The sequence below is a fragment of the Salmo trutta genome, chromosome 28 (assembly GCF_901001165.1).
Source record: "Salmo trutta chromosome 28, fSalTru1.1, whole genome shotgun sequence".
NCBI classification, from domain to species: domain Eukaryota; kingdom Metazoa; phylum Chordata; class Actinopteri; order Salmoniformes; family Salmonidae; genus Salmo; species Salmo trutta.
Window position 1 is genome coordinate 18,536,806 of NC_042984.1, and position 16,860 is coordinate 18,553,665.

The following is a 16,860-nucleotide window of genomic DNA, read 5'->3' on the forward strand; positions in this document are numbered from 1 at the left end:
AGGAGGTAAAAAAATGTATAACATAGTTTCACAATATTAACATTCAATGTATAAAATTATATGATCATACACAGGGAATGTGATCAATATTTACAGTAATATACATACAATATTCAATTAGGATTAAAAAAAAACTATTTAGACATATTGAAACTTTAAAAACAGTTTCAAGTCAAACTCCTCCTTAAGGCCAAGAGGAGACCGTGTGTTGAGCCTCTGGATCCAGAAAGATTTCCTTTTCAAGAAGTTTCCTCTCAATGTCCCCACCCCTGTGTGACATCTTGACCATTTATATTCCAATGCATCTCAGAGAACTATTAGGACGTCCAGCTTGTACAACATGAGCAGCAACCCGATTTCTTGTATCACCTGATCCGTGTCTTAAGGCTTCTACGGGGTTTCCCTATGTAAGACAGACCACAAGGACATTTCAACATGTAAATAACATTGGTTGACATGTAGGTAATCAGGCCCTTGATCTTAAATCTTTGTCCTGTGCGGTGGTGGGTAAATGAGTTGCATTTGTATGGAAAGCTACATTGAGCACATTGGCCACATTTGTAATTACCCTCCGGAACCTTGTCCAAAAGTTTCCCTTTTCTCTGGTGGGTAATCAGACTTAACCACAATATCTCTCACGTTTGGGGGTCTTTTAGAAAACACACATTGGAGATATAAAAAATATATTTTTTAAACTTTAGTACATTTAGTACAACATCATTTACCTTTATCAGCATGTTATGTCCAAAAATATAGTCACTATAGAAGCAAAAAGTGTCTATTGAAAGGAAATACTGACATGACAAAAACATATAGGCCAATAATAAAAACCCTGGTAAGCAGGTGTGATGAAGGCTATTTGTCATATCTAGCATCTTTAATTGAAAAAACATCACTGGGTAAAAAGTTAAACTTAATTTAAATTGGGGAAAAGTTGATGTATTTATTATTTTATTATTTAAATGAAGAGAGCGTGCCAATTTATTATGCATGTGATATTTGGCCAATGAGCGACTGAACGTTGTTTTGTGTCATCTAAAGTAGGCTGTTTTGTTTTGCTCTGCGTTAAGTTATGTTTTTTATATATTTAACAAACTTCTGTCTCTCGATGTGTTTGTAGTAAGCTACTTCTGTTGATTCCGCTTCAATGGAATCCCGCGAGTGCGTCACTTGCAAGGACCTCTGACTGACGCGAGCTGATTGGCTTCAGCCTGGAAAGATACCCGCCTCGGCGTTGCCTTGTACGGAAATGGAACGGGGCGTCCCTCTGACGTTATGGTACGATACAATTGATCGTATAAAAATGTGTTCCCCTCAACAACATTTGAACTGCAGAGCAAAAATAACTACTGGAGATGTCGACCTACCGCTTGGAATACGGACATTGATTAAAATACTATTGGGTTATAACAGGTAAGGAAGCGCTCAGCTTTCAGGTATTGCTGTCAGTATCATATTACATTTACCAGAGGTCTAATCCCGAGTGATTTACAGGAGCAATTAGGTTTAAGTGCCTTGCTCAAGGGCACATTGACAGACGTTTGACCTAGTCAGCTTGGGGATTCGAACCAGTGCCCTTTCAGTTACTGACCCAATGCTCTTAACCACTAGGCTACCTGCCACCCCTTATTATGGTGCATTCTGTAAGTTAATGTAATTAATTACAACCATGTTATCCTGAGATACATAAATCTAAAAGTCATACATGCAAAATACCTTAGAACTGGAGAGACATGCCATCTATAGGTGATTGGGAGGACAATTAAAAGTTACTGTATATTTAAATACTGTATATTTGACAGTGAATTGCTGCATGAGAAGTCAAAACAACAACAAATGATCATACTGTATGTGTATAGTTATTTAGTTATACGCATGTTACATGCAACTGTCAGCATGCAGTGGCTTACCTGCTGATACAGGTATGAGGTACTACATGTGCTTCCACTTAGTTCCTCTGATGTGCATTAATGCATCACAATCGAATGCACTGCCAGCTACACTATTTTTAAAGCAATGTACTAGTCAGACAGAAACATACTAGTGTGGCTACATGGAGACAGACTTAAAGCTGCAATATGTAACTTTTTGTGGACCTGAGCAATTTCACATAAAATGTGTGTTATAGATCTGTCACTCTTCATTGAAAACAAGTCTAAGAAGCAGTAGATATGTTCTATGTGCGCTATTTCTATGCTTCCCATTAAGATTTGTTTTTGTGTCTTACTTTCGGTTTTGTACACCAGCTTCAAACAGATGAAAATACAATATTTTTGATAATGGAAAAGCTATTTGACAACGGTTTAGATGGTACAATGATTCTCTACACTATACTTGCTTCTTTTGTCACATAAACAAAAATTAAGCAAACTATTAGAATTTTAGCAACTAGGAAATGGCGACATGATTTCTGGATGGTGCATCTATCCAGAAATCTTCCAGCCCCAGCCTAACTTTAGTTGTGCTGACAGACATTCAAATCAGTCTTTTACCTTCAGTGGGGGATCTACACTCCTCTTGCTTCATGGCCTGAGTCCATACTCTGAAAGCCAACCCCCTCAGACATGTAGTTCGGTATGTTTTTAAACTTCAAGGATTTCCAGGGTCGTGTTCATTATGCTGATTCTGTTACAAAACATTTGTGCAAATGGAACGAAATGGGGCGGGACCTACCTGTATTTGTCCAATAGAAACTTGTTTTAGTTGCAAAATGGAACGTTAATGATGGCTAAAGATTACACCCATGGTAATTGGGATGTAGTTTGGGGAAAACACTCAACTGAAACCAAGGCTTTCTACAAGAGAGACCGTTTTCTCAGAATCTACTGGCGGAGTCAGAAGGGTTAGCATTGCCTACTACACGTTGGGAGGAAGGGCACAGTTATGAAGTTGTGGCTTATCCTGCAGGGGAGGGGGAATCTGGCACCTGAAGTAAATTCATTTCATGCCTTTAGATGAGACAGATTTGACAGTCCTCCATAACCTATGCAGGGATTTGCAACCCAGGGGTACAGGATGTCAACTACAAATTCATGACTGTAGATTCTAGTATCTCTTACAGTCAGCTCACACAGGCCCTCCGTAAAATTGCCTTTGTAAATGTTCTCACGTTTTGTCTGCACCTTTACTCAACAGAAATGGCCTGCATTCACCCCCCGCATGTTCAGCCTTATGATAACAGCCTCTACAACTCGGAGTCTCTGAGCCTGGACCTTACCTGCAGGTTAGCCATGGACGTGAGTAGCCAGACGGACCAGCTCTCTGCCGCCTCCCTGCCTAGCATCAACTCCCTGGTGGGCACCTACACTGGCGAGTTTGATGCCTACTCCTGTCAGATCGCCACAGCTCCTACAACCTCTAGCACAGTCTCTGTCCATGAATCGCCCTTCAAGCTGGATGACTTCCAGATTTACGGCTGCTACCCTGGTAGCTTTGCCCTGAGCTACTTTGACGAAGCCCTGTCTTCTGGTGGCTCTGAATGTTTCGGCAGCCCGGCGTCAGCCCAGTCTCCCTCTACCCCAGGCTTCCAGCCCCAGCCTGCATCGGCTTGGGCCTCGGCCTCCGGCCCCTACTCTCCCAGCCCGGGCTGCTGGGTGGCTGATAAGACTGCATTATCACAGACATCCTCTTTCTTCACCTACGGCCCCGGCTCAGTAGAGGATCTGTCTCCTCTGGACCAGCCCCAGCTGGCTGAGCAAGGCCACTTCTCTCTGAGTCAGGAGCAGCACCCCTCCCTGCTTTCTTTCTCCCCTCTAACCCTGGAGCCAGGCACCCTAGATGACTCTGGCTTCATGGAAGGTAGCATGTCGCTGAAACCGAACAGCCCTACTGGAAATGAGGGTCGCTGTGCTGTCTGTGGGGACAACGCCTCCTGTCAGCACTATGGGGTTCGTACCTGTGAGGGCTGCAAAGGTTTTTTCAAGGTGAGTAGCTTTTTTTTCTCTCTTCCGTCAATTTATTTCATAAATTGGTGTATAATGCATTTTTCATGCAATGCAAACACAATTCATATATGCAGCTACATTGCTAGCCTGAACTTAATAGCTAAGTTTTTTTTCTGTGTTCTTTGCAGCGTACTGTACAGAAAAAAGCCAAATACGTTTGCCTTGCCAACAAGGACTGTCCAGTGGACAAGCGGCGACGGAATCGCTGTCAATTCTGTCGTTTTCAGAAGTGCCTGGCAGTAGGCATGGTGAAAGAAGGTGAGCCCAGCACTTCAGATGCATTTTACTACCACATCTTTCACAATAACTACTGTTTCTCTCTGTTGCTAAGACATTATTGACCTTGTATCTCTCTCGCTCTCTCCAAGTTGTGAGAACAGATAGCTTAAAAGGTCGAAGAGGTCGTCTGCCCTCCAAGCCAAAAGCAGCCCAGGACCTATCTTCTGCTGGGTCTCCAGTTAATATCATTGCCTCTCTTGTGAGGGCACACATTGACTCAAACCCTAGTGTTGGGAAACTGGACTACTCTAAGGTAAGGACTACTGCAAATTCTCCATTGTGGTCTGTCTATTATGACTTATTGTTTTTTGGGGTATAAGGTCGCTGTTGGTACTCTTTCTAAGGATGGAGCATAAATTGAACCAAAAGAATGCACGGCAATCCCCTAATGGAACTAACTCTTCACCTTCCTTTCTAATTCAGTACCAGGAGACTGTGGCCAGTCTGTCAGAGAAAGCAGACGTTGGTGACGTCAAACAGTTCTACAACCTCCTCACGGCGTCCATGGACGTGATTAGCAAGTGGGCTGAGAGCATCCCTGGGTTCACTGCCTTCTGCTCTGAGGACCAGGAGCTGCTACTGAAGTCAGCCTTCGTGGAACTGTTCATCTTGCGACTAGCATACAGGTAAGAAGAAGAACCAAATGATGTCATTGTATAAAATGTAAATGGTCCAGAAGACCACCTTGCGTATACAGAGCTATAACTGTGTTGTATTGACATTGGTCACTGTATTGCTAGGATAATACAGTACATACAATATGAATGACAGGATTGATTGCACCCACAACTCACATTGTGCAGATATTTTAGAAGCAACAATCATGGGTTACCAAACATTTTTTTAATCCATCCTATTTATATTCTCTTTCCAAGGATCAACCCTGAGACACACAAGCTGATCTTCTGCAATGGACTGGTGCTTCACCGGATGCAATGTGTACGGGGCTTTGGTGACTGGATAGACTCCATCATGGACTTCTCCCAGAGCCTCCACCGCATGAACCTGGACATGTCGTCCTTCTCCTGCCTCACAACGCTGGTCATAATCACTGGTGAGAGCTCAACCTACCTACGCATACGCGTCAGGCTCTGTTAACAGAGACAACACACCATAATCCAGTACAGTGTGACATTGCAACATAGCGCCTGCAGTCAATCTTTATGCTCACCCTGACCTGAGTTGCCTGAACAAGCTGGATATACATAAATCTTGATTCAGGCTTACATAATGTTATTGTGTTACAGAACAATAATAAATGTCCTATTTAAAAATGTATGCTCTCCACACTTTATCCGGTCACACGCGTGCCTTTTCTGTCTCCTGATTCTCCACAGACCGCCACGGCCTGAAGGAGCCCAAGCGGGTGGAGGAGTTCCAGAACCAGCTCATCACCTGTCTCAGAGATCACGTCTCGAGCTGCGCCTCGGACTCCACTCGGCCCAACTACCTGTCCCGCCTCCTGGGAAAACTGCCCGAGCTACGGACTCTCTGCACCCAGGGCCTGCAGCGCATCTTCTATCTTAAGCTTGAGGACTTGGTACCACCACCCCCCATAGTGGACAAAATGTTCATGGAAACTCTGCCTTTCTGAGAGCGAGAAAAGACTATACAGTGTGCTAAAGAGACGATAAATGATGAAGTGATCTCCCTGTTGGAGTAGGGACAAACAAATGAAACAAGACTGACATGAAAGTGCTGAATAATACTATCGTAAAAGCTCTGAAGCTATATCGCACTTGAGGAAAATAGGACTTCTTGTGCATTAGCAATGGCCATAGTATGGTGCTAAAAGGATAAATAACTTTATCATTTCAATAATAGTTTTGTGTTTCAGTGCAGTGTTTCAGATGTATGGCTTTGTGTGCACTAATTATTTATACTGGAGTGAAAAACAGACAGGCCATGGACCAAAAGCAGACTGCCATAAGTTAAGTAAACAAAGTTAGATTTTGATGAACATGCGTTAGTGCACTTTAAAAATAGGCCTGTGAAATGTAATGACTGATACTAAGGACTGCGTCATCTTGCTTCGTATGTACATTATGCCTTAGCTAGATGGTATTTTTCAGATTCAGGTTCAAGATTTTACTACTATCATGGTGTTATAGCGTAGCCACAATGACTCCACTGCAGCATTGTGACTGAAACATGTTACAATCATAAGGACATTTGAGAAGGGTACCTGATATTGTTGAGAACTACCAATTGCAGATAGTGATGATTATACTTTGTGATATTGTGTAAATATCACTGAAATATGGCAGCTGTGAGTGAGCAGCCAGAACAAATATTACAACTTAATTATGTTTTTTGCATTGAGTTTCACACTGAGTGTACAAAACATTAGGAATACCTACCTAATATTGAGTTGCCCTCAGAACAGCTTAAACTCGTCGGTGCATGGACTCTACGTGTTGAGAGGGAGGCATGTTGACTCAAGTTGACTGGATGTCCTTTGGGTGGTGGACCATTCTTGATATTCATTGAAACTGTTGAGTGTGAAAAACCAAGCAGAGTTTTTATTTTTTTGATCATTTTATACAGTGCGCAGGAGCACATTACAAATATTAACTGACATGACCACAATCTTTTGTACAAACATACAAAACTATTTACATACTGGTCAAGAGTACATTTTGAGTACCCAAAATGAAATATACAAAAAAATATTTATGTTCTCAAAAAATGTCACCCCCTCTCTCTTAACATGTAGGTCCACTGCTTGGTCAAGAGTTATGATAGTTTTACATCCCATGCCTCAACTGGGTTTGCCTGAGCTTTGTTCATCACGGCCACTGATCGCTCTATACGAAGAATATCTTGAAAATATGATAACCATGTTTGAGGTGAGAGGATTGCAGGGGTAATCCAAGCACTAATGATAACATTTTTTGCTGCTTTTAACCCTCCATAAATGATTATTTTCTGAACCAGTTGCAGTACAAATGAAGAGTCATCATTCAACAAAAATAAAGGTGGATCTTTGTTCACAAGGAACCCCATCATTTTTGTGAGGAAATCTGAAACATGTGACCAGAACTGGGACACCACAGGACATTCCCAAAACATGTGCATTAGTGTTCCAACAACATCTATCACAGATTAGAGTAGGAATCAGCTTCACCTTAAAACGTCTAAATGGGGTTGCATAATGTGTAAGCTGGTGTGCTGGGTTTTTAGAGGTAACAAATACATTTCCCCAAATGGTATCCCAGTTCAGGTCGTGCCCCAACCCCTCCAGTTCAGTTGCAGTTCTTGACGCACTCAAACCGGTGGGCCTGGCACCTACTACCATACCCAGTTTAAAAAGGCACTTCAATCTTTTGTCTTGCCCATTCACCATCTGAATGGCACACATACAATCCATGTCTCAATTATCTCAAGGCTTAAAAATCCTTCTTTAACCTGTCTCCTCCCCTTCATCTACACTGATTGTTGACTGTTGATTTAACAGGTGACATCAAGAAGGGATCATAGCTTTCCCCTGATCAGTCTGATGGACAGAGTGTTCCTCAGTGTACATCGCTTATTGTGACTATGAATGTCTTTAAATTAGCATGGGATACTTAAAGCCACAATATGCAAGATGGGCATACCATCTAAGAATGGGCCCATCAACAAATGAGAAAATGCATTCCATGACATTTCCAGATGCAAATAGCACTTGAATTCTATGATTATATTGCTCAAGGAATGAGAAACATGATTTAAAGCTATTGTACATAATGTTTAGTTTCCTTTGAAGGATTATTTATTTATTTTTTTACAAAATTGAGTAATAGGTCCTTAGTTATGATAAAGTGAGTCATATGTCATTTGTCCAAATCAAAAGGATTACAGTTTCTCCTTAGTTGAATTGCTGGAAATCTTATAGTCTGTCACAAGACATAGAAATGTTAAAGCCACAATCTAATTTTGTTCCGGGCATTGCATTATTTTTTATTTTTTTACACATACAGAGAATTCTTCATCTTCAATACTGCAGCTCCATATAAAATAGAGTTATGTAATGAGTTTATTGATTCTTGCTCACCTATAAAACTTTTTTTTTAAATGTAAAATTCTGCATTTTAAGTTACATGGCACAAATAGAATACAAGACACTTAAAACAGTACATTTTTTCATGATAGAAACTGAAATGTTAATGTGATTTAACAAAACATTTAAGAGCTAGAGTTGTTGTACAGTAATTAACAATTGTTCTCCCTAATAGAATCTTTGTTCAATCAATTTTTCAGACTGAAAGTCCAGTAGTGTGAATTTACTTAGGATGAAATGAGTACCAGGACCTATTTTAATCCACTCCATTCCACTAACTATTTAAAATGCTTTCTAGCTGTTAGGCCTAGTCCTACTTCTTACTTCTAGAGATTGCACTTCCAGATGAGACTGCTGGCAGTTACTTTGCTATTGGTGTAATCAAGCTGGTTGTACAAAGTGTTCATATGTGCAAATACAGTATATGGACCATCAGTTCAGCCATCGTATGCCTCCAATGGGGCTCTGCTAGGTACAGTGTGCCAACAAAATATGAGGTGACGAAATCAACAGGGCATAGCCACCATAGCCAGGATGATCAACTTAAAACAAAAATATTCTAAGCCCATGGGCTTCTGGATAGGACATTGGGGTATGTTTCCCTTGGAGGTTTCACTCCAGTGTCTTTCGAGTGATCTTGCCTGTAGGTTTCTGGATTCTATGTATGGCCAACCCAGATCTGTCTCCATTTGATCTGTATCTCTAGAGTACCACAGTATGAGTCATAATACCCATAAAACCTAGCGGTCAAACAGGGAAATGGTTCCAATCATTTTTACACCATTAAATTTTCCCCATAGGGGAATTTAGAAATACTTAAAATAAGGGCTGACGTTTTGATAACCGTGTAAATATCTCTCGGACAAGGTGACTTTTATCCATACATTCACCTGTATTTACCCTCAACAAATAAAATGCTAATTAGCTGCCAATGTGGCTATGATTTAAAGAAAACAAAAAGTAACCTTTATTTAACTAGGCAAGTCAGTTAATAACAAATTATTATTTACAATGACAGCCTACACCGGCCAAATACAGACGACGCTGGGCCAATTGTGCGCCGCCCTATGGGACTCCGTATCACAGCCGGTTGTGATAGAGCCTGGATTCGAACCAGGGTGTCTGTAGTGACACCTCAAGCACTGAGATCCAGTGCCTTAGACTGCTGTGCCACTCGGGAGCCAGAAGAACATATAGAACAAAATGCCATGAGGATCTGGAAGTGACTGCTGAATCAAGGCAAAGGTAAGCCTCTCTGGATTAACAAATCTAAATGTTTGCTAAAATGTAGTAATTCATAAATTGGGTACATTTCTTTACATTTACCTGTTAGCAAAGGTGCCAGCTAGAGATGACGTGCAGGCGCATGCAGGGATTTGTAGTCTTGCATGATGACTACTTTGATGCTAATTAGCATATTCACATCTGAGAGTAAATAGAGCTGAATATATTGATACATTTTTTTTAAGTCACCTTTTTTATTTATTATTGCACCTTTATTTAACCAGGTAGGCTAGTTGAGAACAAGTTCTCATTTACAACTGTGACCTGGCCATGATAAAGCAAAGCAGTGCGACAAAAACAATACAGAGTAACACATGGGATAAACAAACGTACAGTCAATAACACAATAGAAAAATCTGTATACAGTGTGTGCAAATGAAGTAAGGAGGTAAGGCAATAAATAGGCCAATAGTGGCGAAGTAATTACAATTTAGCAATTTACACTGGATATATGTGCAGATGAGGATGTGCAAGTAGAAGTACTGGTGTGCAAAAGAGCAGAAAAACAAATATGGGGATGAGGTAGGTAGTTGGATGGATGGGCTATTTACAGATGGGCTGTGTACAGCTGCAGTGCTCTGACAGCTGATGCTTAAAGTTAAAGTAAAGCCTTACGGCAAGGATAGCTGTGCTGCAAGCCCAGCTTCAGACGCAATCGTTAGGCAAGGGTCATTTCAGTGTAGGAAAGGATGAAACAGCGTCTGTGCCACCAGCAAGTACAGATAGTAACGTTAGTATAAACCCCCTCGCACGGTCCCTGCAGCCGGACATCTTTCTCATGGCTTCTGGAGGGAAACGCTGTAGGAATGCTCAACCGGTGTCGCTTATTCAGCCGACAGAAACTTTCAACCGGTTCTCCCCATTAAGTGAGTCGGAGGCCGAGACTTCTCTGGTCTCTACTCCTTCCGCTGTGGGGTCTGAGACGCCGACGGCTCCCACCATTAGCTCTGACAAATTGAAAACCCTAGTCATTGGCGACTCCATTACCCGCAGTATTAGACTTAAAACGAATCATCCAGCGATCATACACTGTTTACCAGGGGGCAGGGCTACCGACGTTAAGGCTAATCTAAAGACGGTGCTGGCTAAAGCTAAAACTGGCGAGTGTAGAGAGTATAGAGATATTGTTATCCACGTCGGCACCAACGATGTTAGGATGAAACAGTCAGAGGTCACCAAGCGCAACATAGCTTCAGCGTGTAAATCAGCTAGAAAGATGTGTCGGCATCGAGTAATTGTCTCTGGCCCCCTCCCAGTTAGGGGGAGTGATGAGCTCTACAGCAGAGTCTCACAACTCAATCGCTGGATGAAAACTGTGTTCTGCCCCTCCCAAAAGATAGAATTTGTAGATAACTGGCCCTCTTTCTGGGACTCAGCCACAAACAGGACCAAGCCTGGCCTGTTGAGGAGTGACGGACTCCATCCTAGCTGGAGGGGTGCTCTCATCTTATCTACGAACATAGACAGGGCTCTAACTCCTCTAGCTCCAGAATGAAATAGGGTGCAGGCCAGGCAGCAGGCTGTTAGCCAGCCTGCCACCAGCACAGTCAGCGTAGTCAGCTCAGCTTTCCCCATTGAGACCGTGTCTGTGCCTCGATCTAGGTTGGGCAAAATTAAAAATGGCGGTGTTCGCTTTAGTAATCTCACTAGTATAAAGACCTCCTCCATTCCTGCCATTATTGAAAGAGATTGTGATACTTCACATCTCAAAATTGGGTTACTTAATGTTAGATCCCTCACTTCCAAGGCAGTTATAGTCACTGAACTAGTCACTGATCATAATCTTGATGTGATTGGCCTGACTGAAACATGGCTTAAGCCTGATGAATTTACTGTGTTAAATGAGGCCTCACCCCCTGGTAACACTAGTGACCATACCCCCCGTGCATCCGGCAAAGGCGGAGGTGTTGCTAACATCTACGATAGCAAATTTCAATTTACAAAAAAAAAACAATGACGTTTTCGTCTTTTGAGCTTCTAGTCATGAAATCTATGCAGCCTACTCACTCACTTTTTATAGCTACTGTTTACAGGCCTCCTGGGCCATATGCAGTGCTCCTCACTGAGTTCCCTGAATTCCTATCGGATCTTGTAGTCATAGCAGAAAATATTCTAATTTTTGGTGACTTTAACATTCACATGGAAAAGTCCACAGACCCACTCCAAAAGGCTTTCGGAGCCATCATCCTCATAATCCTGGATTATCGGACCACCATTTTATTGCGTTTACAATTGCAACAAATAATCTGCTCAGACCCCAACCAAGGAGCATTAAAAGTCGTGCTATAAATTCTCAGACAACCCAAAGATTCCTTGATGCCCTTCCAGACTCCCTCTGCCTACCCAAGGACGTCAGAGGACAAAAATCAGTTAACCACCTAACCGAGGAACTCAATTTAACCTTGCGCAATACCCTAGATGCAGTTGCACCCCTAAAAATTAAAAACATCTGTCATAAGAAACTAGCTCCCTGGTATACAGAAAATACACGAGCTCTGAAGCAAGCTTCCAGAAAATTGGAACGGAAATGGCGCCACACCAAACTGGAAGTCTTCCGACTAGCTTGGAAAGACAGTACCGTGCAGTATCGAAGAGCCCTCACTGCTGCTCAATCATCCTATTTTTCCAACTTAATTGAGGAAAATAAGAACAATCCGAAATTTCTTTTTGATACTGTCGCAAAGCTAACTAAAAAGCAGCACTCGCAAATGGAGGATGGCTTTCACTTCAGCAGTAATACATTTATTAACTTCTTTGAGGAAAAGATCATGATCATTAGAAAGCAAATTACGGACTCCTCTTTAAATCTGGGTATTCCTCCAAAGCTCCATTGTCCTGAGTCTGCACAACTCTGCCAGGACCTTGGCTCAAGGGAGATACTAAAGTGTTTTAGTACTATATCTCTTGACACAATGATGGAAATAATCATGGCCTCCAAACCCTCAAGCTGCATACTGGACCCTATTCCAACTAAACTACTGAAAGAGCTGCTTCCTGTGCTTGGCCCTCCTATGTTGAACATAATAAACGGCTCTCTATCCACCGGATGTGTACCAAGCTCACTAAAAGTGGCAGTAATAAAGCCTCTCTTGAAAAAGCCGAATCTTGACCCAGAAATTATAAAAAACTATCGGCCTAAATCGAATATTCCATTCCTCTCAACATTTTTAGAAAAAGCTGTTGCACAGCAACTCACTGCCTTCCTGAAGACAAACACTGTATACGAAACGCTTCAGTCTGGTTTTAGACCCCATCATAGCACTGAGACTGCACTTGTGAAGGTGGTAAATGACCTTTTAATGACGTCAGACCGAGGCTCTGCATCTGTCCTCGTGCTCCTAGATCTTAGTGCCGCTTTTGATACCATCGATCACCACATTCTTTTGGAGAGATTGGAAACCCAAATTGGTCTACATGGACAAGTTCTGGCCTGGTTTAGGTCTTATCTGTCGGAAAGATATCAGTTTGTCTCTGTGAATGGTTTGTCCTCTGACAAATCAATTGTAAATTTCGGTGTTCCTCAAGGTTCCGTTTTAGGACCACTATTGTTTTCACTCGAAAACATAATGTTAAATTTCACTGCTATGCGGACGACACACAGCTGTACATTTCAATGAAACATGGTGAAGCTCCAAAATTGCCCTCGCTAGAAGCCTGTGTTTCAGACATATGGAAGTGGATGGCTGCAAACTTTCTACTTTTAAACTCGGACAAAACAGAGATGCTTGTTCTAGGTCCCAAGAAACAAAGAGATCTTCTGTTCAATCTGACAATTAATCTGGATGGTTGTACAGTCGTCTCAAATAAAACTGTGAAGGACCTTGGTGTTACTCTGGAACCTGATCTCTCTTTTGAAGAACATATCAAGACTGTTTCAAGGACAGCTTTTTTCCATCTACGTAACATTGCAAAAATCAGAAACTTTCTGTCCAAAAATGACGCAGAAAAATTAATCCATGCTTTTGTTACTTCTAGGCTGGACTACTGCAATGCTCTACTTTCCGGCTACCCGGATAAAGCACTAAACAAACTTCAGTTAGTGCTAAATACGGCTGCTAGAATCCTGACTAGAACCAAAAAATGTGATCATATTACTCCAGTGCTAGCCTCCCTACACTGGCTTCCTGTTAAGGCAAGGGCTGATTTCAAGGTTTTACTGCTAACCTACAAAGCATTACATGGGCTTGCTCCTACCTATCTTTCCGATTTGGTCCTGCCGTACATACCTACACGTACGCTACGGTCACAAGACGCAGGCCTCCTAATTGTCCCTAGAATTTCTAAGCAAACGGCTGGAGGTAGGGCTTTCTCCTATAGAGCTCCATTTTTATGGAATGGTCTGCCTACCCATGTGAGAGACGCAGACTCAGTCTCAACCTTTAAGTCTTTACTGAAGACATATCTCTTCAGTAGGTCCTATGATTAAGTGTAGTCTGGCCCAGGAGTGTGAAGGTGAACGGAAAGGCTGGAGCAACGAACCGCCCTTGCTGTCTCTGCCTTGCCGGTTCCCCTCTTTCCACTGGGATTCTCTGCCTCTAACCCTATTACAGGGGCTGAGTCACTGACTTACTGGTGTTCTTCCATGCCGTCCATGGGAGGGGTGCGTCACTTGAGTGGGTTGAGTCACTGACGTGGTCTTCCTGTCTGGGTTGGCGCCCCCCCCTTGGGTTGTGCCGTGGCGGAGATTTTTGTGGGCTATACTCGGCCTTGTCTTCGGACGGTAAGTTGGTGGTTGTAGACATCCCTCTAGTGGTGTGGGGGCTGTGCTTTGGCAAAGTGGGTGGGGTTATATCCTGCCTGTTTGGCCCTGTCCGGGGGTATCATCGGATAGGGCCAAAGTGTCTTCTGATCCCTCCTGTCTCAGCCTCCAGTATTTATGCTGCAGTAGTTTATGTGCCGGGGGGCTAGGGTCAGTCTGTTACATCTGGAGTATTCTCTTGTCTTATCCGGTGTCCTGTGTGAATTTAAATATGCTCTCTCTAATTCTCTCTCTCTCTTTCTTTCTTTCTTTCTTTCTCTCGGAGGACCTGAGCCCTAGGACCATGCCTCGGGACTACCTGGCATGATGACTCCTTGCTGTCCCCAGTTCACCTGGCCATGCTGCTGCTCCAGTTTCAACTGTTCTGCCTGCGGCTACGGAACCCTGACCTGTTCACCGGACGTGCTTGTTGCACCCTCGACAACTACAATGATTATTATTATTTGACCATGCTGGTCATTTATGAACATTTTAACATCTTGACCATGTTCTGTTATAATATCCACCCGGCACAGCCAGAAGAAGACTGGCCACCCCTCATAGCCTGGTTCCTCTCTAGGTTTCTTCCTAGGTTTTTGGCCTTTCTAGGGAGTTTTTCCTAGGGAGTTTTTCCTAGCCACCGTGCTTCTTTCACATGCATTGCTTGCTGTTTGGGGTTTTAGGCTGGGTTTCTGTACAGCACTTTGAGATTTCAGCTGATATACGAAGGGCTATATAAATAAAGTTGATTTGATTTGATGATTTGATTTAAAGTTAGTGAGGGAGATATAGTTGAAGTCGGAAGTTTACATACACCTTAGCCAAATACATTTAAACTCAGTTTTTCACAATTCCTGACATTTAATCCTCGTAAACATTCCCTGTCTTAGGTCAGTTAGGATCACCACTTTAATTTTAAGAACGTGAAATGTCAGAATAATAGTAGAGAGAATGATTTATTTCAGCTTTTATTTCTTTCATCACATTCCCAGTAGGTCAGATGTTTACATACACTCAATTAGTATTTGGTAGCACTGCCTTTTTAAATTGTTTAACTTGGATCAAACGTTTCAGGTAGCCTTCCACAAGCTTCCCACAATAAGTTGTGTGAATTTTGGCCTGAGTCAGGTTTGTAGGCCTCCTTGATCGCACACGCTTTTTCAGTTCTGCCCACAAATTTTCTATGGAATTGAGGTCAGGGCTTTGTGATGGCCACTCCAACACCTTGACTTTGTTGTCCTTAAGCCATTTTGCCATAACTTTGGAAGTGTGCTTGGAGGTCATTGTCCATTTGGAAGACCCATTTGCGACCAAGCTTTAACTTCCTGACTGATGTCTTGAGATGTTGCTTCAATATATCCACATAATTTCCTTCCCTCATGATGCCATCTATTTTGTGAAGTGCACCAGTCCCTCCTGCAGCAAAGCACCCCCACAACACGATGCTGCCACCCCGTGATTCACGTTTGGGATGGTGTTCCTCGGCTTGCAAGCCTCCTCCTTTTTCCTCCAACCATAACGAGGGTCATTATGGCCAAACAGTTCTATTTACTGTGGATATAGATACTTTTGTACTGGTTTCCTCCAGCATCTTCACAAGGTCCTTTGCTGTTGTTCTGGGATTGATGTGCACTTTTCGCACCAAAGTACGTTCATCTCTAGGAGACAGAACGCGTCTCCTTCCTGAGCGGTATGACGGCTGAGTGGTCCCATACATAAGTACTTTGTTGATGCACCTTTGGCAGCAAATTACAAACTTGAGTCTTCTTGGGTATGACGCTAGAAGCTTGGCACACCTGTATTTGGGGAGTTTTTACCATTCTTCTCTGCAGGTCCTCTCAAGTTCTGTCAGGTTGGATGGGGAGCATCACTTCACAGCTATTTTCAGGTCTCTCCAGAGATGTTCGATCATTTTCAAGTCCGGGCTCTGGCTAGGCCACTTAAAGACTTGTCCTGAAGCCACTCCAGCCTTGTCTTGGCTGTGTGCTTAGGGTCATGGTTCTGTTGGAAGGTGAACCTTTGCCCCAGTCGGAGGTCATGAGCGCTCTGGAGCAGGTTTACATCAAGGAAGTCTCTGTACTTTGCTCAGTTCAGCTTTCCCTCGATCCTGACTAGTCTCCCAGTCCCTGCCGTTGAAAAAACATTGCCACAGCATGAAGATGCCACCACCATGCGGACTGTCATGTGCCTTTTAGTGAAGAGTGGCTTCCATCTGGCCACTCTACCATAAAGGCCTGATTGGTGGAGTGCTGCAGAGGTGGTTGTCCTTCTGGAACGTTCTCCCATCTCCACAGAGGAACTCTGGTCACTCTGACAGAGCTCCATCAGGTTCTTGGTCACCTCCCTGACCAAGGCCCTTCTCCCGATTGCTCAGTTTGGCCGGGTGGCCAGCTCTAGGAAGAGTCTTGGTGGTTCCAAACTTCTTCCATTTAAGAATGATGGAGGCCATTGTGTTCTTGGGGACCTTCAATGCCGCAGACATTTTTTTGGTACGCCTCCCAGATATGTGCCGACACAATCCTGTCTCGGAGCTCTATGAACAATTCCTTCAACCTCATGGCATGGTTTTTGCT

The 16,860-nt window shown here is 42.9% G+C and overlaps 1 protein-coding gene across 1 annotated transcript; it reads left to right on the forward strand.

Annotated features, from left to right (window-relative positions):
- Positions 1 to 395: 395 nt before the first annotated feature.
- Positions 396 to 7,159, forward strand: LOC115165668 (probable nuclear hormone receptor HR38). Its single transcript, XM_029718935.1, has 7 exons — positions 396 to 1,413; positions 3,136 to 3,923; positions 4,073 to 4,202; positions 4,313 to 4,476; positions 4,647 to 4,849; positions 5,099 to 5,277; positions 5,561 to 7,159. Exons 2-7 carry the CDS (start codon positions 3,138 to 3,140, stop codon positions 5,815 to 5,817), a joined length of 1,719 nt encoding a protein of 572 aa, XP_029574795.1. The 5' UTR covers positions 396 to 1,413; positions 3,136 to 3,137; the 3' UTR covers positions 5,818 to 7,159.
- The last annotated feature ends 9,701 nt before the right edge of the window (positions 7,160 to 16,860 follow it).

Coding starts and splice junctions, on each gene's coding strand:
- LOC115165668 (XM_029718935.1), top strand. CDS start 3,138: ATGGCCTGCATTCACCCCCCGCATGTTCAGCCTTATGATAACAGCCTC. Junction 4,203..4,312: donor AGTAGGCATGGTGAAAGAAG/GTGAGCCCAGCA, acceptor GCTCTCTCCAAG/TTGTGAGAACAGATAGCTTA. Junction 5,278..5,560: donor AACGCTGGTCATAATCACTG/GTGAGAGCTCAA, acceptor GATTCTCCACAG/ACCGCCACGGCCTGAAGGAG.